The sequence below is a fragment of the Ochlerotatus camptorhynchus genome, unplaced genomic scaffold, assembly GCF_037179485.1.
Source record: "Ochlerotatus camptorhynchus isolate MF236.1 unplaced genomic scaffold, CSIRO-AGI_Acam_v1.1 ptg000330l, whole genome shotgun sequence".
Classification (NCBI taxonomy): Eukaryota; Metazoa; Arthropoda; class Insecta; order Diptera; family Culicidae; genus Ochlerotatus; species Ochlerotatus camptorhynchus.
The window spans coordinates 5895759-5920411 of record NW_027040818.1 but is presented as its reverse complement, the minus strand read 5'-3'; the positions used below and the strand labels follow the sequence as shown (position 1 = coordinate 5920411).

Below are 24653 nucleotides of genomic sequence, written 5' to 3'. Positions count from 1 at the left end.
AAAATATCAATTAGAATTTCACATAACTTTCATGTGATCTCATAATTGGGAATCGCACTACAAAATCACATGAACCTTATGTGTCCAATGAAATTTATGTGTTTTATCACATAGAATTCATGTTATCATATGAATGTTATGTGAATTTCAGATAAAAATCATTAATTTTGTTATTAGAAAAATATCATGTGCGTTCCCAATGGAAACTATATGAAAACTTTTTTCGGTGTGAGGATGCTAAGAAAAAATGGTCGAAGAGATTCTGTCAATGTTATTTAGGACCTAATGCATTTTTCAGCTTGAATTGATTGTTTCTCAACACGGAAAACGAAAACCATTCATATTTCAACAGTGAGCGTTTAAAAGAGACTAATTCTCGATGAACATTTCAAATGGTCCTATCTGCTTTGATCGATTCTCTTCATCGACTTTCTCTTTCGTCAATAACTCAGCTGCAAAACCTTTCCCTGTTGTATTTGACGTTTTGGACGCTAGATAAGAACCTCCTTTATCAAACTATGTGGTAGAATTAACGCGAAATCTGTTTGCATAGCAGTGGTTATGAAAAGAGAAAGTCGATTAAGAGAATCGATCAAAGCAGATAGGACCATTTGAAATGTTCATCGAGAATTGCAATGATCGACTTTCATCGATTTTCTTTTTAAATTGTTACAGTTAAACGAAACTATTTTCTGAAATTTGTATAATTCTGTACTGCGATAGGTTGTATTGACTATCAAAAGGAACAGCAAACGCACCGACAAATCGACAGTGAGCATGCATAAGGGCGAATACGCGATGATCGATTCTCTTCATCGATTTTCTCTTTGCATTGCTACAGCTAAGCAAAACAATTTTCTAGAATTTGTTCAATGCAGAGTAGTAACAGGTTGTATTGGCTATCAAAAGCAACAGCAAACGCACCGAGGAACGTTAAATCTAGCGAGTTATTAACAAAAGAGAAAATCGACGAAGAGAATCGATCATCGCGTATAGGCCCTTATGCATGCTCACTGTCGAAATGTTAATCCAACTTATTAACAATAGAGAAAATCGCTCGGAAAATCGACGAAGAGAATCGATCATTGCAATAACGTCCTTATGGAAGCTCACTGTCGATTTAATATTTTTTTCTGAAAAATGTCGGTTACTTGTCCGTCATATAAATTTTAATCATATTTGTACAGTCATTTAACAATTTAAAAAAAAAACCATACAAAAATGATTAAACATAATAATATCATATAACCACGCTTATTACCGTTAAATCTACTACCTGATCTACTATGAATTCAGTATAGTTGACTATGAATGTTAATAAAATTACTATGATTCTGGCAAAACTACTATGCTTGCTTAAAATGCATAGTAATTTTGATAGAAATAATAGTAAAATTATATGAAATTGTTTTCTGCCAAAATCTATTGGTGAATGTATTCGCGCAATATTTAATTTAAACCTTCAATTAGTATTTTTTCAAATGAATTTTGTTTCAGTGTACATATTCTGGGTCGCCCTAAAGAATGATACCCTTGTTCCAACAAGTGAACTCATTTCAATTTGGCAACACTGCCAGCAGCCGACCGTTAAATGTCAAAATTCGTCAACATCAACATAATACTCTCCTCGGTATACAGTAGTTAACACAATAGGTGTAGTTTTGTGGACTAGTTTGTAATTTTCGGTAATTTCTTGTAACAAAACCGTTCGTAATCATGCTAAAAAATGGCTTTATTGTTCCAGCAGGTTGCTCCTTTCGCAACATGATCATGGACAATCAGAAAACGACCAGCAAAACAACGCTTCTCAAACTGATGTTGATGCGAGCCTGGAAGGAGCGCTGGACCGACTGCCAGTGGGGAATCAACGTAAAAACGGTGAGTCCAGTTTCTCGTGACCTGCACGAAGGGATGCGTCCAGCTCTGCAAGAAGTTGCCGCTGGTGCGTGGTCACTTTGGTTGGAATGCGTATTTTTACTCTCACAATATGTTGACCTCGTTCCTGCGAAGACAGGTCCCAAACGCCCTTACCGGGGATATGAATTTCCGTGTCTGGTTGCGTTCCCGGTGGGATGTGCACGTTGAAGATACCGTTGATCCCTTTGATGGGGATGTTGGCACCGAGAATCGCTTGCGTCAGCGATATTTGCTCGGTCGAGTGGATATTGAGCCCTTCACGGTGGAAGCGGTCCACGTCCTGTACGTTGAGAATGATGTTGACCGACCGCTGGTGGCCCGGGACGCGAACTTTGATGACGTCTCGATTCTTCGATCCCTTGGGGATGTTAACCGAGATGGGGTGTGGTTTCAGTGTCACTCCCTTGCCGAGACATTTGGGACAGATCAGCTTCTGCGGAGCGGTACGTATGCCTTTGCAAAATTTACACGTCATCCAGAGGGTGCCGTTTTCGGTTTGAAGAGTTTGTTTCCCAGTTCCCTGGCATACCTTGCAGAAGCCTTCGCTGTCCAGCGGAGGGAAACTGCCCCAGGCGGAACATTTGTCGCATTTGGATCCGATCGGTAGCTTCACCTCACGCCTACCGCCTTCGAAGGCTTCCTTGAACGAGATGCTCAAAATGACGTCCTTGTAGTTGAGTTCGTTGACCGTGTTCCAGGTGGATGCGATCGATTTGTGACGCTCCCGGGTGACATTTCTGAGCATTTTGAAATTAGGAGTTATCTCAATCATCTCAATCGATTACGCTTACCTGTACAATTCCGGATTGAGGGCAATTACGCTGTCACCCTTTTTGTTCTCGTTCATCAGCGCTTCGTAGGCTTCGGTAATCTCCTTGAATTTGGCTTCATCAACCGGCGCCTGTAGGTTCGAACCGGGACGCTGCAGATCCGGATGCGATTCTTTGGCCAATGCGTAGTAAGCCTGTTTAATCTCCCTGAAGCTGGCCGACCGTTTCACTCCCAGAATGCTGTAGTAGTCTTTCGCTACGGCAGTCACTTGCTGGAGCCTCGGGGCCGGAGCCGGAGCCGTCGACGGTTGGATGTATTTGAATTTGGGTTTGGCAGGTGCCGGAGGCACACCACGGATGTACCGAATCAAACCGGAACCGAGCTTGAATTTGTCGATCATGTTTAGATGTGCGGTAGATCGGGTGGCAAATGATTTGATTCAAATTTGGATGACAACCTCTGCAAGTGACGAGTCTTTATTTTTTTGGTGGGTTGCTCGGATTTGTTCAGACTAAAAAAAAATAAAGTCTTTCTTGGGAAAATATACAAAGTCAAGTACAAAGTGTAGTACTAGAATTTCGACTAAAATGGGGTGCGTTAATCGATTTGCTTGGGACCAATAGGCTAGTCAAGTAGTTAGCCAATTTAAAAACGTTAGTTGCCACCAGTTGGTACTAATTTGTATGTCTGTCGATGTTATAACGATTTTAAATTGGCTCACTACTTGACTAGCCTATTGGTCCCAAGCAAATCGATTTACGGTCCCCTATTCTAGTAAAAATTCTAGTACTACACGATGTTTGTTTTGATTCGCTATGAAAGTTTGACAGATAAAATGAGGGGTTCGTGGATTTTCCTATGTTTTGAGGGGTGCATCGTTTAGCTTGGGACCGAAGATAGTACCAGAGCTGAGTCAAAAAGTTGAGCACGTTTCTTCGGGACCTTCTGGTCTTAGAGTTACCTCTATGCTTATACGCCTTTAGCCATTTCATTTTCCCAACCGCTGCTTCACTTATAATCATCTATTTATCGCAGGTCCTGACACGTGGCGTGAGTGGCGACGTCTACAATTTGGCAGATTGTATCCTGCAACAAGCGGTAGTCGGCTCCGGGGCCAATACAGTAAGTTCCCAAACCATGCCCATCTACAGCTCGTTCTAAACCGATCCACTCTTTTATTCCAGCTATTTCTGTCCTACCTCAAACACTCGCTGTGTGCCCACCTGATCTCGCACGCGGCCGTCCTCAAGCGCATCTCCAAGTACGAACACTTCGAGATGCATCACTGCCTGATCGCCTTGCTGGAGTTCCTGGAATCGATCATCGTTGGAGTGACGTGCCGTGGCAAGCAGGAGGAGGGGCTGCTCACCAAAGCCATGCTTTCGCTGGTCTATTGGTTGATGCAGATCTACGAGAATGCTATTGAGAGTTACAGTGAGCATCGCTCGCTGACCACCGAGCAGCAGCAGGTGGTGGAAAAGATGGTCAATGTGTTGGAGAAAATCGTACAAAGTCAGTTTCTGGTGGGTGTTGTTTACGTGGGCAAGTTCGAGGATCCGGATTTGTTTGTCATGCTGAAGAAAAAGTGCCACCGCATCGATAACCTGACGGCCTCGTCCGGATTCGTTCCGCCGGTGGGCAGCCAGAAGAATGTGACGGTGAATGACTACATCCGGAAGGTGGGTTGCATCGATGCGGACACTTTGGACATGAAGGCATTCGATGGAAGGGGTGTGGAGCCGATTACGTACTGTTTGCAGCCGTTGATTGCGATCGACATTCTGTTCAATCCCAACTGCGACACCCAGACCTACGTTTCGGAGTTTCTGTCGATACAAACTCTGAAGGGCTATTCGCTATCGAGGCTGTACTGTGAGATCATTCGTGCTTGTTTGACCTGTTTGAACAACGTCAGCGGGACGAGCAGGGAGTCGTACATTTGTGCGTTTACTTTCATAAAGGTGCCGCAGATTTTGAGGCAAATCCACCTGCAGTCACGGTTGCTGAATCCGAGCGACTTCGAAGACGCCAAGCTCGATTACTCACCGGAGGTCGTTGAAGCATTCGAGCTGTTGCTGCAGGATTCGCCCATCTTGGACTTTATGGATGCGAAGTGTGCTTGCAATACGGTGGAATGTTTGCTGAATGAGATGCTCAAGCACCATCTGATCAATGAGAAATACTCGGAGATGATTGCTGCCAAGAGAGATATGATAACCAGCGGAATGCAAAAGCTGGATTTGAATACCAGCCAGCACTCGATTGTGAAGTTTGTGTTCCGCGCGGAACCCCCGTTGGTTGGGATTCTGAAGACGTTGAGCTCCGATTACAACAAGGTACAGGAAGCGCTGCTCGGAATGCTCTGCCAGGTATTGTCTGGTAACAGCTTCGAGCTAATCCTATCGGTGGCCACCGTTGAGGGCAAGCTGAAAACCTTCGTCTCCGGATTGATCAAATGCAACGAAAGCTCCAAACAGGTGCCGGGAGAAATGGGCAAACCGGCAATGACTCGGGCGGCTCTGTTCGACGTGTCCTTCCTGATGTTGGTCTTCATCGTACAGAACTACGGGTCGGATGTCGTGCTCTCCGATGGCAATGATTCGTTCTTCGAAAAATGGGTTCGCGAGTGTATGGTCGAGAAGCACAAGTCCAAATCGCCGATGAATATGGTCAAGCTGTGCGATCAGAACAAGGTCGACGAGCTGATCGTGAGCCTCAACTCACCGGACGGCTTGAAGGCGACTTCGCTCAAGTGGCAGGAGATTTGCGCCAACATCCCCGGATTGCTCTATCAGGTGCTGCTCGCATGGGAGAACGAAACGCTTTCCACGGGAGAGATCAAAAAGTTCCTGGACAGTCTGAAGGCGCGGTTCTGTTGCTTCTCGATTTGTGCCGCTTCGTGGCTGTGCGCTTATATGCAAATTATCCGCCAGGACGAGCTGCTCAAGCCGATGAATATGATACAGCAATTTTTGACCAACGTTAGCCCGGAGGACATGATGCAGCAGGAGTACTTAAAGGAGCGGCTGGGGCTGACGGTGCAAATCATCCGGAAGATGCAGCAGGATTTCCAACGTTTGCCGGTGACTAGTCCCAAGATGAGGACGCAGCTGCAGTCGCAGAGTCTGATTTCGCAGGCTCCACTGGAGGAACAGTTCGAGGAAGTGTGGAAGGGATTGCTCGAGAGGGGCTGGCTACCGATCGATGCAACGTTGGTCTTGGAGAACTTGCTGCAATCGTGCGGACCGTTCTGGTTGGTGGATAAACTAGTTCAGCAGATATTCCACTGCAAATATATTAGGGTATGGGAAAGGAACGGAATTGACGGACGGTTGGAATGGAACTGAACATGGTTGTTATTTTCAGGAGATGAACAAAACCATGGACATCGTTTTCGCCATTATGCATCTGGATATGGAACGTTGTACGATCGCGCTTCTCTCGCAGCTGGTTCCGATGATGCTGCTGAACAAGCTACAGTAAGTATTGGTTTTCTGGGAATGTTCGATGTAAGATGGGTTCTTCGAGGTCACCTTGACGAGGTGTATTCAAGAGTTTCTAAAGTTTATAGCTCTATACTGCCGCTATTCGCACAACAGTCCCATGTCTAAAAACACGGAGTGGTGAAAAATTGAAATCGATACTTTCATAAACATAGCTATAGGACCTATAGTATAGGTATCTTGTATGCCTTCAAACTAGCGCCAATCCCCAAATGACCTTATTAGGGTATGGGACGGTTATGTCAATAATTTAGACAACAGTTTTCATAGGACAATTCCTATGTTTTTATTAGTAATTCTCAAAGACGTTAAATTGATCACATTTTTGAAGACAACTTAAAATGTCACATGGGACAGTTATGCGAATAGTGACAAAATAGTCTTTTAAGAAAAGTTTAAAAATCTTAAAATAATAAAAACTCAGAATCACAAATTTACTATTTCAACTTTAAAATCTCAGAAAACCTAAAACCTCAAGTTTGTATGTCAACACTGTACTGCATATCGGCCTTTCCTTTTCCACCTTTAGAATCTCCGAAATCGTCGATCCCTTCTCGCGGGTGTTCGCCAAGCTGTGCGTCTACTGCATCATTGCCACCATGGAAGCACCGGTCACACCCACCAAGAAACGTTCCCGCACGGCAATCGCCACCGAAGGCGACGAGTTGGACGCCCTCTGCTCGACGCCAAAGATGCGCAAAATCGGTTCCGAGTCGTGCGACTCCAGCTCCAGCGACTTCATACTGGAACATGCCCTGGCCGCACGGGAAGGTGCTTCCAACCTGAAGGAACCCCTCCAAGGCTGCCTGCAGGCGTTGTTCCGGACTTTTTCACAGTACATCGTATCGGACGAACTGTCGCCGAAGATCTTCTTCATGTTTCAGTTCCTCTCGCTGCTGGTGGAGGTGGGAAAGGACCGGATCAAGCCAGTCCTCAAGCTGATTCCGAACGGGCTGATTCAGAACATGATGAAGATCAACGCCACGGACGATATGACCGTTGGATTTATTCTGAGGTAATGGTGGATAGTGTGATTGGATAGGGCGTTTTTGAACTAAAAGGGCTTTCGTTACAGGTTGTACGATCTGAACACCGCTTCCGGCAGGCAATTTGCCATGTCGGATCTGTGTCTGTTCCGGAACATCCAGATGCGTAAGGATAGTATTAAACTGTAAGTAGCTGTAAGACTATGTTTATTCGGATTTTCGTTCTTCTACGTATTACGACAGGTGATTCCTTCCTCGAGAAGGGAATCTAATAAAACAATTACTTTTATTCGATTGACAAGTACCTACTTAGGCAAGGTTTCAAGTGCTTGGTTCGTTGCGTAGTTGATTATCACTTCTTTGGCTTCCATGGCTACCGTCGCTCGATCTGCTGGCAATACTAAACCGTTCGACGGCTTGTCTGTCGATGCTCCTCGCCTCCAGCTCGATTTCATGGTTCACTGCTGCCGTTTGCCGTTTCAATCGCCGTCTGAAGTTGTAGTAGCCAAGCCCGGCAGCTCCCAGGAGCATAATGGCACCACCGATTGCCATCCCAACGATTGACGCTACAGTCAGCTCAGCTGCGGCCATCCTGGATTCTAACACTGTAATTTCGAACTTTGTATAATGTTCCATCGAGTGCCCTGTTATCTTGCCCGCACAGATCCATTCCCCCAGGTCGGCTGTGGTAACATTCTTAATAACCAGTGAGCAGAATCCCTTCTTCGGTTCGTGCGATGGATTCGAATAGTAATTGTCCAGAATCGCTTGATCTACTGTTATACTCTCGTCCAAGCTGAATGCTTGTCCGCTCGGTGCCACAAACCGACAATACTGGAAGGGTGTATTCTTAGGAATGGAAGAACACTCCACCACAAGGGCGCCTTCCAATGTGGCTACAACCGTTTCCGCCATAGGAAAGATTTGAGATAGACCAACTCTAACGTTAATACGTGTGGATACCTCCAATGGCGTGTACTTACTGCTTCCAACATGGCAGCTCCACTGCCCTGCCATTTCCTCCGTGACTGGTTTCAACCTAATTCCGCAGTCCCCCAAAGACAACGATATTCCACTGTACCAGAAATGCGCATCCTCGGCGGGCGGCAAACCTTCGGAAACCGAATAAATCTCCCCGTGTTGATCCCTGAACCAACAGTAATCCAGCGGTTTGTTCGCATTGCACTGAAGCGTCATCTCCGTGCCGTTCAACACGTTCACATCTTCCGCCGAGATTATAGCCAAGTCTGCTTCCCAATCACCGGTATCCATGATCGCTCCGGAGACCTTCATCATCTCGTCGTTGCCATAGCCGACCAAGCATTTCCACAGTCCCTTGTCGATTGTATCCGGGTCTTCAATCTCCAGTCCGCAATCGCCGGTGTCGAACCCATTGCCGTAGTACCGGTACCGGTCCCATCCGACACCCTGCAGCATGTTGAGGCCCTGGTTGTCGGCCACCCGTACGAACCGGCAGAATCGGATCATCATACGGCTGTAGCGGAGATTGCACATCAGCACGTGGAATGTCGCACCCCGGTGAATCGAGGTTTCTATTTGTTCGTCTGAAGAGAGAAAAAAGCAGGTGCATTTTTTTTTTATTTTCTCAACGGAAATTGTAGTTACGTTAAAGGGAAGTTGAAAGATTTGTTCTTTTTTTTTTAAGTTGAGGTTGAGGTTTTTTGACGTCTTTATACTAGGGGTCACATTAAAAAAAAGAAATCAAAATCAAATCGAACAAACGACACATTGCGCATGCTCACATGAGCGAGCTGAATGCTCGGTTGATCGCTCACCATTTCACCAATGAAAGGAAGGGAGGAAAAAAGCAGCGATAATAAAAACGCTCGCCAAATCGTTTTCTTCGTCATTCTCTGCTTGATCGACAAGCAGTTCAGTTCGGTGTTAGCTCGCTCTCTCGAGTTGTTTGAAAAGTTGTGCGTGAGTGTGTACCCCGAAATGGGCAAACATCGGTCGTGAAGCCCGGCAAAGGTCCAGAACCCCGGTGAAGGAAGCTCCGGTGTGCCTACCTCGAACAAGTTTGCTGTTCTCCCCATGGATGGGAATATCCAGCCAGCTGTGTTGGAAAAACGCAGCAAGAAGAGGAAGAAGAATCGAGGCCAGTCCGATAGCACGATTGGTCGAGACGATGCCTCTGTGACGAACGGAGATTTCGGTGACGCTGCCGATAAAGAAAATGCTGCCGACATGAGCGCGGCAAGATTGAAGCTACCTCCGCTGGTAGTGAAAAATGCCCATCTCAACGAGCTCATCGCGGATCTGGCGTCGCTGGGCGTCAAAGTCGAATTCAAATTGAGCAAAGTCGGCACCAAGATGGTGCTCTGTACCAAAGCGAAGTATGACTTGGTCATCGCCCACCTGAGGACTTACAAGGCGGAATTCTTCACCCACGACATCCCCGGTGAAAACCCGTTCAAGGTCGTCATCAGGGGCCTACCAAATTTCGAACCGAAGTTTATCGAACCGGTACAAGCTGGCCCCAAGTGCCGTGTATCGAATGACAAGAAGAGACGAGAATGTGAAGGCGTATCCGGATAGCCTTTTCCTGGTACACTTCCAGAAGGGAACGGTGACGCTCAACGCACTGAAAGCCATCCGGGCCATCAATTCCATCATCGTTCGCTGGGAGCCATACCGCGGTGGCCATCGCGATGTGACTCAGTGCCAGCGGTGTCTGAACTTCGGACACGGTACCCGCAACTGCAAAATTAAGCCACGCTGCGGAAATTGCGCTCAAGACCATGTCACCTCCGAATGTGCTGCGGATGAAGCTGTGGCGTTCAAATGCGCCAACTGTGGTGGTGCTCACCAAGGATCCAACAAGCAGTGCCCTAAACGCGAGGATTTCAAGCGCATCCGAAATCAAGCGTCCACCAACAATCAACCAGCACGAAGGAAGGGTAAGGCTCCGGCTTTCAGGACGGAGGACTTTCCGCCTCTTCATGGACAAGCGAATCCAAGGGTGCGATCCGTGCCCCCTCAAGAAACGTCTGGATCTTCTGCTGGACAAAGCTCTCCATCCCCCCTGGATTCTGGGGGCAACCAACAGCTCAAACAAATAATCACGATCTGTTCTCAGCAGATGAACTGATGGAGATTTTTATCAACATGACCGGTGCTCTACGTAAGTGCCGCAATAAGCCCGAACAGATCCAAGTGTTCATCATCCATATGGTGTCTAAACCGCTAACCATCGCTACCTGGAACGCTTGCACTGTAAGAGCTAAACAGATTGAGCTTGCCGACTTCCTCCGCAAGCATAGCATCGACGTGGGTCTTCTAACCGAAACCCACCTAAAGTCCGGTGACAGCTTCTGGTTGCCTGACCACAACATTATCCGGCTTGATCGCATCAGCTCCAGGGGAGGTGGTGTAGCGGTCATCGTTAGAAAGGGAATCAAGTTTTGCATTCTGCCCCACATCCGCACTTCTATCATCGGGGCCATTAGTGTGGAGGTGGAATCACCAGCTGGAAACGTCCGGTTTATCGCAGTTTACTGCCTACGCCAGTGTACCACAAGCAACGGCCTTGGCATCAAGAACGACCTGACCTACTAGCTCCCGATTCATCGTTGGGGGCGACCTGAACCCCCGCCATGAAGCTTGGCGGAACTACCAGCGGAACCGGAACGGATGTCTATTGTTCGACCACGCACAACATGGACTGTATACTGTGCAATTTCCGGACGAACCAACTTTCATCTCTCCGACGGGAAATCCCTCCACCCTGGACTTCTTCCTGTCGAACATCGGACTATCCAAGCCGGAGGCGCACAACGATCTCAGCTCCGACCACCAACCGGTGGTGACTGAAGTCGGTGTCAACGTGGTTCCTGCTAGAAGCTGCCTGCGTAAAGACTACCACCATGTCAACTGGGTGCAGTACGGTCGAATGGTGGACAGCAACATCGATAAAAATCCACTGCTCGACACCGTAGATGACATCAACCGGACGTTGGAAGGACTCCAACAGGCCATATCCGAGGCTGACGAGACATGCGTTCGACAAGTTCCTGTGAGGGGTAAGTTTGTTGCTATTGATTCCCACACCCAATTATTGATTCGATTGAGAAATGTGCGTAGATGCCAGTTTCAGAGGACTGGAGACCTGGGCAAAAAACGTGATATGGCCGATCTGAACAGGCAGATTGCTTCCAGAATGGACTCACTCCGGAATGAAAGTTTTGGGCGTTTCGTCCAGAATCTGGACGACCGCTCCAGACCATTCTGGAAGGTAGCCAAGGTCATGAAAAATCATCCCAAACCCGTTCCACCTCTCAGAGTCGAAAATGATGACGATCGGCTTTTAATCACCCCACAGGAGAAAGCAAATGCGATCGGCAAGCATGTCGCTTCATCGCATTTGCTTGGCTCGACCATCCAAAGTCCGCTCGAAGATCAGGTTGCGCAATGCGTTCAAAACCTTGATGCCTCCCCTTGTGTCGTGCCTCCGGCGGATATGATTACAGTACAACAGATTTGCTCAGCGCTGAAATGCACCAAGAACATGAAAGCTCCCGGGTCCCTTGATCTTGAAGAGACTCAGCATGAAAGTGCAGTCTCTTCTAATCACTATATTCAACAAATGCTTGGAACTGCACTACTTTCCAAACATCTGGAAAGTAGCAAAAATCATACCAATCCGCAAGCCCGGTAAGGATCCAATATTGCCTTCAAGCTACAGACCAGCAATCAGCCTCCTTTCAGCACTGAGCAAATTGTTCGAGAAACTCATTCTCAATCGTTTGCTCAAGTTTGACGAGGAAAACAACATTCTCCTTCCGGAACAGTTTGGATTCAGAAAGGGGCACTCCACCAATCATCAGCTAGTACGGGTGATGTATAACATCCGAAGTAACAAGCTGTATCCAAGTCCACAGCCATGGCCTTGTTAGACGTTGAAAAGGCGTTTGACAATGTTTGGCATGATGGACTTGTGTACAAGCTTTGTAACTTCAACTTTCCTTTACATCTGGTTAAAATCACCCGTAACTACCTCCTGAAAAGGTCGTTTAAGGTATCGTTGAATGGTTGTCTTTCAGACACGTTTTCCATCCCAGCAGGAGTCCCGCAAGGCAGTCTGCTGGGCCCCTTGTTTTACAGCATTTACACTTCCGACATTCCTCCCCTCGGAGACGGTTGCGTGTTTTTCCTGTTCGCAGATGATACCGCAGTAGCCGTCAAAGGAAGGATGCCTCGCGAAATAACGAACAAACTTCAACGATGCCTTAACGCCTTTGCTGATTATGCCACCACGTGGAAAATCAAAATCAATGCCTCCAAAACACAAGCGATCATGTTCCTCCATCGGCAATCGCCCAAACTAAAACCGGCTCCTTCTTGTACTGTAATCATGGATGGCACAAGGGTTGAGTGGTCCGCCGAAGTAACCTATCTCGGGATGTTGTTCGATGACAAGCTCCTCTTCCGTCCGCATGTAGAGAAAACAGTAGTCAAGTGTTCTGCCTTGGTTAGGTGTCTGTATCCGCTGATTTGCCGCAGATCCCGCCTCTCAAGGGTGAACAAACTGGCCGTCTACAAACAAACCATAGCACCTGCGATCCTCTACGCAGCTCCGGTGTGGGAATCATGTGCACAGACTCACAGGAACAAAATCCAGGTCGCTCAGAATAGAGTGCTGAGGATGGTACTTGATCGTCCTTTCGACACTAGAATAACAAATTTACACGAAGAGGCAGGCATTGCCAAAATAGATTCCAGAATTACCGAAATTAAGACTAAATTTGCACAAAAACGTAATTTATCAGAACATGCTTTGATAAGCAATTTGTATATAGTAGATTAGGTGGGGGAGGTTGTTCATTGAAACTTCCGGTCCGCTTCGTAGCATAGTGCTTGCTAAGAGGTGCCAGGTGGTAACCCTCTGATTACCTGACGATCGGCCAAATTTGGAAGACGTCTGCATTGAATTGTCCCACATTGTAATATTCCGCCCACTATATCACAATCAATTGCGAGTAGCTGAGCGGAATGGAGACAAGGAAAGCATTTGGTACAGGACCAAGTCTCTCCCGGCTGGCGCCAAAACAATGAACCTGTAAGCAACTGGATCAAGTTGTCATGGGGCACGAAATGATCCTGTTGCATGGCTTGGAGCTGTTGCAATCGAGGAAGGGGGGGGGGGGAGGTTGGGTTGGTGCTAATGTTTGATTTGTTTTTGTATAATTTCAGGTGTTAAGGTGGCTTGCTGCCTCTGGATAGTGGGTTTGACGGTGGTTCAGCAAGAATTATATTGAGACGTACTGGAATGCAACAAACGTGTCAAATTAACTGCATTGGTAACGAAAACACAGAGGAGCGTACACCTGATGTCACACACTAAGGTGATGGTAATAAGGTCGGTGATAATATGACATTTACACAAAAGCGGAGATCAAATCAGGTTGGTCAACGTACCAAAATTCTAAACTTCGATTAAAACGTGGAATCTGTGCAGCACCAGTGGAGAACACTCAAAAGCTGCAGGTCTCATCAACTGCTGCCTGCGGTATATAACTGGTGGCTGGTGGCCTCACAAATGGATCTCAGATGTAAATGTCATCAGAAGCCGATAGCAATAGAAACGAAGTCTGCAGGCAAGCATTTGATTATGAATTAAATCCGCCAGAACATCGCAGCAAAGGCAAATACTAAGGCGACGGAGCGTCAACAAGTAAATTAAGCAAGCCGATAGGAATTCGACTTGGTCCCAGGTCAAGCAGCTGCCCAGAATGGAAGTCTTTCACGTTGGCCCTGTGCACCTCTGGATGTTCCCAGGTATTTGAGTACGACGACGAAGGCCGTTGCCCCTTGGAACGGAATGAAAGCGAACAAACTTAATGTTGCACAACAAGCCAACGCGTTTTTTTTCAGCAAAACAGCATCCTCTATCTCTCTTCTTTATTCTTTTAATCTCTTACTATCCCCTAATCGGACGCTAGTGGGACCAAAAAGCCTGCTAGTGAAAGGAAAGTCGTTATGCTATACGGTCTAGCATAGGCCACGACTAAATTTCCGTAGGTTCATGCCTGGCTTAAGTGCAGATCGGTAGGCAGTAGCCTGCCAGGGTGTGAACTGAGCAATAACAATAACAATAACAATTTGTATATAGTAGATTAGGTGTATATAGTAGTTGTAAGTTAGTTATAGCTGTAAATAGTAGTTATAAGTAGTTTCCTTCTTCAATTTAAAACAAACCAATCCCACCAAGGTGGTCATTCTCTTAAACAGGCCTGATAGGACTAGGAACTGTAATTAATAATTAAAATTTCAAATGCACTAAAGTTGAAAAGACGCATCTGTGTCACTTGATAAGTTATACATGTAAACCACACAAGCACAAGAAATAAAGATCATTTAATGTCAAAAGTTTTCTTCGGCATTTGCTTTCGAGCAACGGACGGAGAAGCGTTGGGCACGACGTATAAGTGGAACAGCACGCATCGTACTAATACGAAGACGACGAAAAGCACTCACATCGACAGGAAGAAAGGCTTCCCGCAATAGGAAGCATGATTAGGCCGCCGTCATCCGGTCGTGCTGTGACCACCATTTGAAAAACAACCGGCCCTTTTCAGGATCACCAATTCAAAAACGGAAAGAGTTAAGAACTAAATGATCAACAAATTTGTTCCGTCCACCAGCGGTCCCTACGTCAAGCTTCCGTTCGTGCCCCTAGGCACAGACCCTTCTACTTAATTTTTATTTTTGTTTACGCTTAAAGGCTTTTGTTTTGACGCCTATGTAAGTTTCAAGGCATTTGAGCTAGTAATCCTATGCATAGTACTTCCACAACAGCAGTTAGGGCAAAACTTGGCAAAAGTAGTTCACCAGTTCACTGAGAATTCAAACGACGTAAACAAACAAACTCGTAGCGTAAACAACGATAAAGTCACGCACAAAGCAGGAAGAGTGTACTGGAAGTGTAAATATATATTGTTTGACTCAAATCCAAATATCTCAAATATATCTCAAATTGAAGTCGTGTTTTGAATAACTGATGACATTTTGCGTTCACTTGAGCTTTTTTATAAAAATTCATTCAGAAAATATTGTATTTTTATTTTCAAATTTAATTTCAGTACTCTAAAAATAATAATAATAATCTGGAAAGATTGGATTGATCAGTACCGATCGAGGAAAAATGATAAAAGTATTCTTTTGAACGATTGTTCAAAATATAATACTAAAAACGCGAATTTCAGGCAAATTATATAAAACTCCGTATATCTCAGTTGTTAGAAGATGTACAGCTTTTATGTCTTCGACAACCTTTCATAAAATTCTACGTTCTACAACTTTGCCGGGAACAGAAAACCTCTATCTTGTGAAATAAAAAAAAAATTGTATCGCTGCGCCATCTTTGCGGCGAAAATTTGAACTATTTTTATCCATGAAATTGTAGTCCTAATTGATCCAAGATACTACACTGAAGACAGTCAAGGTCGAAAATGAGAGGACTTCATTGGTCACCCGCGGATCCTTGTGGTACTCCTGAAGGAGTTGCCAGTTCCAAACTAGAGTCAAAAGCCATCATGCGATTCACAAAATTACATGAGGACTCTAAAACATGCCGGTCACATTAAGAACCCAGGACCACCATCCACGGCCCCAGATCTCACAGTACATGGGATTTTTTTTTGCAATATTGACCAGGAAAACCGGTCGCTACCCTAGTTTTTCTACAACTTTGTCTATGAACAACGAAATGAGTCTGGCCTTCCATCGAGTATGGTACTGAAAGGCGAAGAAGCTTCATCCCCTAAGGACGTTTGCCGTCTGTTCTCAACAAAGTTTACGAGTGTATTCTCGGATGAGCACCTACCTGACGAGCACGTTTCTCTAGCAGCCAGTAATGTTCCAATGTCTGGTCAATCTTTGGCAGCTATCAACATCGACCTCGCTATGATAACTAGGGCGGCTTCGCAACTGTAGTCTTCATTTAAGCCTGGACCTGACGGAGTTCCTTCCGTCTTTCTCAAGCAACACATCGATAGCCTGGTTGATTCTCTCTACCTTCTGTTCGAAATGTCCCTCTCCAGTGGGGTGTTTCCTTCCTGCTGCAAATCAGCTGAGATGTTTCCAGTGCAGAAGAAAATGTTCGACTTGGTCGTTATGGAACCATTAATCTCTCACTTCAAGTAGCACTTGAGGGAAGACCAGCATGGTTTCATGGCAGGGCGGTTGACTACTTCCAACCTCTGTGTCTCACCAAGTACATTACGGAGAGTGACAGACCACATGCAAACAGATGTGATCTTCACTGACCTATCAGCCGCCTTTGACTAGTTGAACCATCCTATAGCGATCGCCAAACTGGATAGGCTCGGTATGAACGGCAGTCTCCTACGATGGTTCGCATCCTATCTATCTGATCGTCAGTTGGAAGTTGCAATCGACGACTGCCGATCTCCTTCGTTCCCTGCCACTTCGGATATTCCGCAAGGTAGCCACCTCGGTCCGTTGATATTTCTTGTGTATTTCAACGACGTCAATTTCGTCCTCGACGGTCCATGACTGTCGTTGGCAGACGACATGAAAATCTATCTCCGAATCCGAGCCATCGCTGACTGCCATCTTCTCCAACTCCAACTCAACGCTTTTGCTAATTGGTGCCAACTGAACCGCATGGTTGTGAATCCAACAAAATGTTCAGTAATCACGTTCTCACGGAAGAAACATCCAATTACATTCAGTTATATCCTAGAAGGCGTTGACGTACATCGTGTGAATCACATTAAGGATCTGGGAGTCATCTTAGATAGGTCAACTCACATACAGCCAGCATATCTCGTACGTGATCGACAAGGCATCCAGAACGCTCGGCTTAATTTTCAGGATAGCTGAAAGTTTCACGGACATCTGCTGTTTGAAGTCGCTTTACTGCTCCCTCGTTTATTTATTTATTTGTCAGCATCAACAGACTCGATATGGTCCCAATGATGGTTTGACTTAAAATTAAAATTAAAGTCATAAGTTAAAACTACAAAACATTAAAACATGATCATTGACTGTTTCGATTTCTGGACAAGAATGAAGAGAACGTTGATTGCATAGTTTGTCCTAAAGGGTGATACGGTCAAAATTTGGTCAATATCAACTTGACGTATTTCTTTCAATTTTGCATTTAAAAAACCTGAACACCCCTCATTTTGAAGGTGTGTGTGTGTGTAGAATGTTGCTCCTATTTTGATTTTGGAATTCACTCTTCAGTTGTCAAAATGCCGTCCAAGCAAGAAGAGCAGCGTATCAAAATTTTGCTCGCGCATCGCGAAAATCCGAGCTACTCGCACGCAAAGTTGGCAAAATCGCTAAAAGTTGCCAAATCAACCGTTACAAATGTAATTAAAGTGTTTGGGGAACGTTTGTCGACAGCCAGGAAGTCTGGATCGGGGGGAAATCGAAAACCGGAAGCCGCTGAGACGACAAAGAGAGTTGCCGGTAGTTTCAAGCGAAACCCTAACCTCTCTCTCCGAGATGCCGCAAATAAGCTGGGTGTATCGTCTACAACCGTGCATCGAGCCAAAAAACGAGCCGGACTATCGACTTACAAGAAGGTAGTGACTCCAAATCGCGATGATAAACAAAATACGACGGCCAAAGCGCGATCCCGGAGGCTGTACACGACGATGCTGACGAAGTTTGACTGCGTGGTAATGGACGACGAAACCTACGTCAAAGCCGACTACAAGCAGCTTCCGGGACAGGAGTTTTATACGGCAAAAGGAAGGGGAAAGGTAGCAGATGTTTTCAAGCACATGAAACTGTCAAAGTTCGCAAAGAAATATCTGGTTTGGCAAGCCATCTGTACCTGTGGCTTGAAAAGCAGCATTTTCATAGCTTCCGGGACTGTCAACCAAGAAATTTACGTGAAAGAGTGTTTGAATAAACGTCTGCTGCCTTTCCTGAAGAAACACGGTTGTTCCGTACTGTTTTGGCCGGATTTGGCATCTTGCCATTACGGTAAAAAGGCCATGGAGTGGTACGCCGCCAACAACGTGCAGGTGGTTCCCAAGGACAAGAACCCTCCCAACACGCCAGAGCTCCGCCCAATTGAGAAATACTGGGCTATTGTCAAGCGGAACCTAAAGAAGACCAAAAAACTGCTAAGGGCGAGCAGCAGTTCAAGGCAAACTGGCTTTCTGCGGCGAAGAAGGTTGACAAGGTGGCTGTACAAAATCTGATGGCAGGGGTCAAGCGTAAGGCCCGGCAATTCGGATTTGGAAAAGCGGAAGCCTAACTGAATATTTTTCCTGAATTTTATACTAATTGAACTTGAAAAAGAAATTTATTTTTAATTTTTTAAATAAACGATTTCATCGATTTACACGCGTTTTCCCTTGACCAAATTTTGACCGTATCACCCTTTACGTAGTGGCATTCTCAGCATAACATTGTTACGAAGCATTCGGGGTTGGACGTTAATGTTTACTTGCTCCAAGATTGCCATGCAATCGATTCTGCCATGTTACGTGTCCACGACAAGCAGGGCTTTTGAAGTATCTCTTCTGGTGCGAAGAGGCTCCAAGTCGATCAGCTGGCAGCGACTTTCATAGCTGGCCAAATGAAACTAGTCTCTCCAAGGTAACATTCTCAACGCGTATCGCAGAAAGCGGCGTTGAACGGACTCGACTCTCTCAGTACCATTGTTGTAGTTCGGACTCCAGACCACAGAACAATATTCTAGAATGGAACGTACCAGGGAACAATACAGTGACTTGAGGCAATAGATGTCGGAGAAATTCTTAGCTGTTATGAAGATAAAGCCCAATGTCCTTGACGACTTGTCGACGACGTACGAGATGTATTGCTTATATGTAAGTTGAGAGTTCAGGATGACACCTAGATCTTTTACATGGCTCACACGTTCAATAATGGTGTCCCGGAGAGCATAGTGAAAAATAACTGGTTCTTTCTTTCACTTCGCAGGATTTACTGTCATTCGGTTCAAATGGCACCAGCTGGCAAACGCTGACGTTGGAGGAATTGACAATCATCGATCGAGCAGATCCGTAAGTAGATTTTGAGATCGTCTGCATAGTCGTGGACCTTCGATAACTAAATTCACGTCATTGAAGTAGAGTAAGAAAATCAACGGTCCCAGATGACTTCCTTGAGGTATTCCTGACGCAGCTGCGAAAATGTCGGACTGGCAGTCACCATGGGCTACCACCAACTGACGATCGGCGAGATATGAGCAAAACCATCTCAAGAGATTTCCGCTAATCCCAAGTCTATCCAATTTGGCGATCGCGATGGCGTGATTTATCTTATCGAAGGCAGCAGACAAGTCAGTGTAGATGACGTCTGTTTGTGACCTTTCAACCATACTTTGCGTGATGTACGATGTCAGACACAGTAGATTTGTGTTAGTAGATCCACCAGAGGTGAAGCCATGTTGATCTTCACTTAGATACTGCTTGCAATGGGAGAGCAGAGGCTCTATGATGATTAACTCGAATAACTTCGAAATTACGCACAACGATGTAATTCCACGATAATTATCCACGTTCCGTTTACTACCCTTTTTATACACAGGGAACATATGCGCAAATTTCCAGTTCGATGGAAAAATGCCACACGATATGGACAATCGGAGCAGATGTTGTAGCGGTGACAGTAAGTTAGCGATATGTTTCTTCAGAAAGACTGAAGGGACACCATCCGGTCCAGGGTTGATAGAAGGCTTTAGTTTTAGTGCGGCAGTCGTTATCACTTCAGCGTTGACAACAATTCCACCCAGCGCTTGACCGGAAAGTGGAACGTTGCTTGCTGCTAGAGTCACGTATTCGTTGGTTAAGCTCTCGTCAGAGAAGACACTTGCAAACTTGTTGGAGAACAGGCGGCAGACTTCCTGTGGAGTAGAAGCGACTTCGCCGTTCAATATCATGGATGATGGTAGACCGGACTCTCTGCGCTGCTCCTTCACGTACTTCCAGAAAGACTTCGGGTGCGACTTGAATTTCCTTTGAATCCCTCGCAGATAATGCAAGTAGCATTGACGGCTGACTCGCTTGAACTGATAATTGAGCTTAACGTAGTGACGTTTCAGTGACATCGTTCGATAATTAGTGAATTTCCTCAACGCGGCTCTCTTGATCGATTTCAGCTTCTTCAATTCGTTCGTCTGCCAAGGGAGGTGCGATGCAATCTGGTGAACGCTCTTAGGTACGTGTCTGTCAATGACATAAGCCAAGACATGTGAAAAAGTTAGACCAGCGGTTTCGACGTTATCAGAATCGAGTATGTTTTCCCAATCAATGCTTGACCACAGACAAACAGACGTAACTCTTCATTGTGTATCTTCGTTCATGCATTTAACGGTTGATTTGAATATTATCAGTTCCGCGAACTACTCGCCGCAGCGCTGGCATTGGATCACTTTGACGTTTCTATATATTCTATAGAAATTTCATGCAATATTGTTTACGAGTTAGCGAGCAAGCTTGTTTTCCGCGAGAAGCCAGATAGATGTCGCTACTGAGGTTATATGTTTTGAGATACTATGTTTTCAAGAACAAGTTTTTCAAAGAGTTACGTCTGTTTGTCTGTGGCTTGACAGCACATCGGCAATGCTACGATGATCGGCTTTCCGGAAATTGTAAGACACCGTAGTGGAGATGTCTTCGAGATCCCGAATGTGATTGTCTTCAACAGTAATAACCAAAGGAGGATGATGAGGAACTTCCTTTACGAGTGGAGAAGGTGTCCGGTCGGTGTTAGAATACTGCTGCCCTGTATGGAATCCCAATTTCCAAAACAGTGTACAAAGAGTCCCTTCGACGATTGCCTTGGAGGGATCGTTATCGCCTTCCAAGCTACGAAAGTCGGTGCCAGTTAATTCACCTGGATCCTTTGAGATGAGATACGACAAGGGCCCTGTTTGTGGCAGACATTCTACAGGGCAGAATCGATTGTCCTTCTATTCTACAACAAATCGATGTTAACGTTCAACCACGAGCACTCCGTAACAACGCAATGCTGAGGATACCTTTTCGTCGTACAAACTATAGTTCGTATGATGCTATCAATGGGCTACAAAGGGGTTTCAATCGTGTTGCTTCCTTATTTGATTTTCACTTGGCACGCGAGACGCTGCGTCAGAGATTCCGTGATATATTTTTAAGAATTAGGAATTAAGTTGGACTTCGCGGCCGTTGCAGCTCGTTGACTATATTGTATTTCCTAGTATTGCTTAATTCATCATTAGGACTAAACCCAGTCTGTTGATGTAGAACCAAATAAACAAATAAGACGTCATTTCGATTTAGCGGAAACGTTTTTGTGCTATTATTTATTAATACACTATCGAATACGCCATTTTGAAAAATAAGGCCGCAGCTAAATTGGCCGGATTTTAGCACACATTTGATTGATTGACCATATTCGAGATGACGCACAAAACAACTCAATTAGCCATATCGATTGCCGTGTTTAAATCTCGCTTGTTAAAAGTTCAATAGTCTAGATTTTTCCTGATTGATGTTCGCCCTCGCACTAATCTAATCAGTTCTCCATCATTTATGTCCACCTACACCGAAAATAGTTTTCATGTAGCTTCCATTGGAAACGCACTTGATTTTCATCCACAATCAAAATTAATAGAATTCACTGAATTTCACATAACTTTTATGCGATTACATCACATGATTTTTCATATGCATTTCATCGGCCTCATAATATTCATATGATTTTGTGGTGGGATTTGTAGCTATGTGATCCCAGGAAAGCTATGTCAAATTCACATGGATTTCATCCATTAGAGATGTTTTTAAATGTTTTGAGTGTACCTTTATGTTCGATGTTGATGGCGAAATGCATCTCCCGCATGTATCCCTGAACGCCGGCGATCACATTCCAATGGCCGGTTCCGGTGGGATCCATCTCGGACACTTCCAGCGAACATTGTTCGTACATCGGGACGTCCTTGGTCTGAGTGTCGCTGTCCCGTAGTACGTAGCAATAGTCAGTCCCGGCGGGTGTTATCTCCTCCAAACCGACAATCGAATCCCTATCGCTGGTATCCGGCACCGTCGGAACGTCTATGACATTGACCATCGAGATACCCCGTATAAGCTGAGCTCCGCGCATCATCGTCAATCGCCAGAACCCGGCATCTTCGTGATTGACGTTGAGCACTTTGATCCCACACTCGGTAGCTTCCACATTCAAATCGCGTGTCTCGTCGCTAGCATTCACCGGAATAATACGTTGCTGCCGTCGGAAGGTGACCGGAGCATGAACGTCGACGTCCTCGTCGGACCCGGGCTCACGGTACAGACAGCGGTCGCCTTCGTCCATGGTTATCACGATCTTTAGGTGTACACTTTCACCGACGGCCACCGTCACGCTGGTTGGAAAAATGAATCCCTGCATGATGTGGTGGTTCATGAGGAGATTCTCGGCCACGATCCATTGTGCTGCGTAGGTGAGGTGATTGATATGTTACGATTGGCTTATCTGTCTAAATCTGTGCGCGAATGAATGACTTACCAGACGTTATTACGCAGATTAGTAGTGTGACGAATGCACGGGCCATGTTTTGTTTTGGGTGAAGTCGTTGAACACTCGATGCTACTTCTTAGGTCCTGCGTCCACGGGCATTGCTGGCGAGGTAATGCCTGTTATCGTCAATTGGCTACTCGATTGGGGTTTCTGCAATCTGAATTCATTATATACAGATTATCTCTATCCGCGGTAAATAATAGCCTAATTAGTGAAGGGATAGGGCTGCCATAAATTTTTCTTGTGCAACATGGATTGCAAACCAAAGTACTCTGAATTTCACCACCTCAAATGATTAAAAATATCCTCGTATTCAAAAGAAGGTTTTTCGTTAGTTAGATAAGTGGAACACAGTAAGTACATTTTATGGCCCAAAATGTTTGATTTTGAACTTTGTGACAATTGTTCTTCGTCCCCGTGTATCACAAACAGAGAAACTCAACAGAAGCAATCTATATACAATACTCAAAGAGACTTCAGAAACCTGTTTCCTACCTAGCTCTTTCCAATCAAAATTGTTACCCATTAACCTCGAGCCCGCCACGAGTAATTGGTACCCAAGACTAACCTAGAACTACTGCTGTTTAAAATGTAAATTCAAACATTACTGCTTTTTGGCTCCGTAAAGTGTCACACAGGACTGAGCCTAGTAAATAAACGAACTAGTAAAAAAGAAGATATATACCTGTGTTAAAAACATATCTTTGATTCTCCAAATCGTCCCAGAGATCTGATGTCAACTTTGTTGGTGTCATGTAATAGTAATTCACTTGTAAATGCAGTGAAATAAAAGACGTCTGATCTTGAGGAATGCTTGGAAATGAATGAAAGTTTTATTTGACTAACAAACTAACAGTGGTTACTACGAACTCGCGGATTACTTAGATTGAGATCACAACACTCCTTCCTATGTTGCGAGTCCTATTAATGTTCTGAAAGCTTCCAGTTTGATGTTCGATAAAGCCTTCGTAAGACCATCGGCGAGTTGCTCCTTCGTGCTAACGTACGCAAGGTCGATGACTCCACGATCCAAAGTGTCCTTCACAAACTGGTGCTTGATGTCCAAATGTTTGGCCGGGGGTTATATCCTTGGTTCCGCGCCACGCAGATAGCGGATTGATTGTCACATCGAATTGAAATGACTTGCTGCCCGAAAATTTGCGATTGAAAATACTGCCACCTGCACGGTCCTTGAAAGCGCCAAATATTCGGCTTCACACTTTTAGCGAATTCGTTTATTATTCAGTTCCAACCTGGATCGGGTATCAAGATTGGGTCTGCATGTTTTCTGACAAACGTCAGTTTGCTCTTTTGTTTTTAAAACCTAGCTCAGGTTGAGGTTCGCACTGACAAAAAGTTCGGTTTCGCACGAATTCGCTATTTGAGAGTGCAACTGTCGGCTGTCGTTTCACGTTCCACAAACCTGCTCCGCCCATGAACGTGAACACCTATCCACTCCTCGACTTTCGCGTGTCGAGATCTCCTCCCCAATCCGCATCTGTATAGCCGACCAATTGGGAAACTTCCTCTCTGCAATACTGAAGCCGGTGTCCAGCTGTGCCCTTTAGGTACCTCATGATCCGTTTTACAGCAGTCCAATGGCATTGCCCAGGATTACTGCAAAATTGGCTGACCTGATTGACAGCATAACTTATATCAGGCCTCGTCGCTTGCGCCAAGTACGTCAAACAGCCAACTACCTCCTTGAACGGAACATTTTTCATCGCCTGAATTCCGTCTGGTGTGCTTGGTGACATCTTACTGTGGAGCTTCAAGCTAGGTTCAGCTGGAGGCGAAACTGGACAACAGTTCGCCATGTTGAACCGTTAGAGAATACTCTCCATATAATGCTGCTGGTCAAGCCAAAGCTTACCATTTCGCCTATCCCTGGATATTCTCAGTCTAAAGCAGAATTTCGCTTGACCAATGTCCTTCATGTTAAAACGGGTAT

General features: G+C 45.3%; 3 protein-coding genes across 3 annotated transcripts; 1 reads left to right on the top strand and 2 right to left on the bottom strand.

Moving 5' to 3' along the window:
• Positions 1-1668: 1668 nt before the first annotated feature.
• Positions 1669-7485, top strand: MED24 (mediator complex subunit 24). Its single transcript, XM_065230306.1, has 7 exons — positions 1669-1685; positions 1748-1878; positions 3724-3810; positions 3873-5990; positions 6055-6167; positions 6721-7206; positions 7267-7485. The coding sequence occupies exons 2-7, from the start codon at positions 1765-1767 to the stop codon at positions 7364-7366; spliced, it is 3018 nt and encodes a 1005-aa protein (XP_065086378.1). The 5' UTR covers positions 1669-1685; positions 1748-1764; the 3' UTR covers positions 7367-7485.
• Positions 1796-3118, bottom strand: LOC135708310 (dnaJ homolog subfamily A member 3, mitochondrial-like). Its single transcript, XM_065230308.1, has 2 exons — positions 2709-3118; positions 1796-2654 (listed from the first exon to the last, which is right to left on the bottom strand). Exons 1-2 carry the CDS (start codon positions 3086-3088, stop codon positions 1865-1867), a joined length of 1170 nt encoding a protein of 389 aa, XP_065086380.1. The 5' UTR covers positions 3089-3118; the 3' UTR covers positions 1796-1864.
• Positions 7462-22750, bottom strand: LOC135708308 (uncharacterized). The gene is made up of 3 exons (XM_065230307.1): positions 22691-22750; positions 21988-22617; positions 7462-8742 (listed from the first exon to the last, which is right to left on the bottom strand). The coding sequence occupies exons 1-3, from the start codon at positions 22734-22736 to the stop codon at positions 7499-7501; spliced, it is 1920 nt and encodes a 639-aa protein (XP_065086379.1). The 5' UTR covers positions 22737-22750; the 3' UTR covers positions 7462-7498.
• Between the last annotated feature and the right edge of the window lie 1903 nt (positions 22751-24653).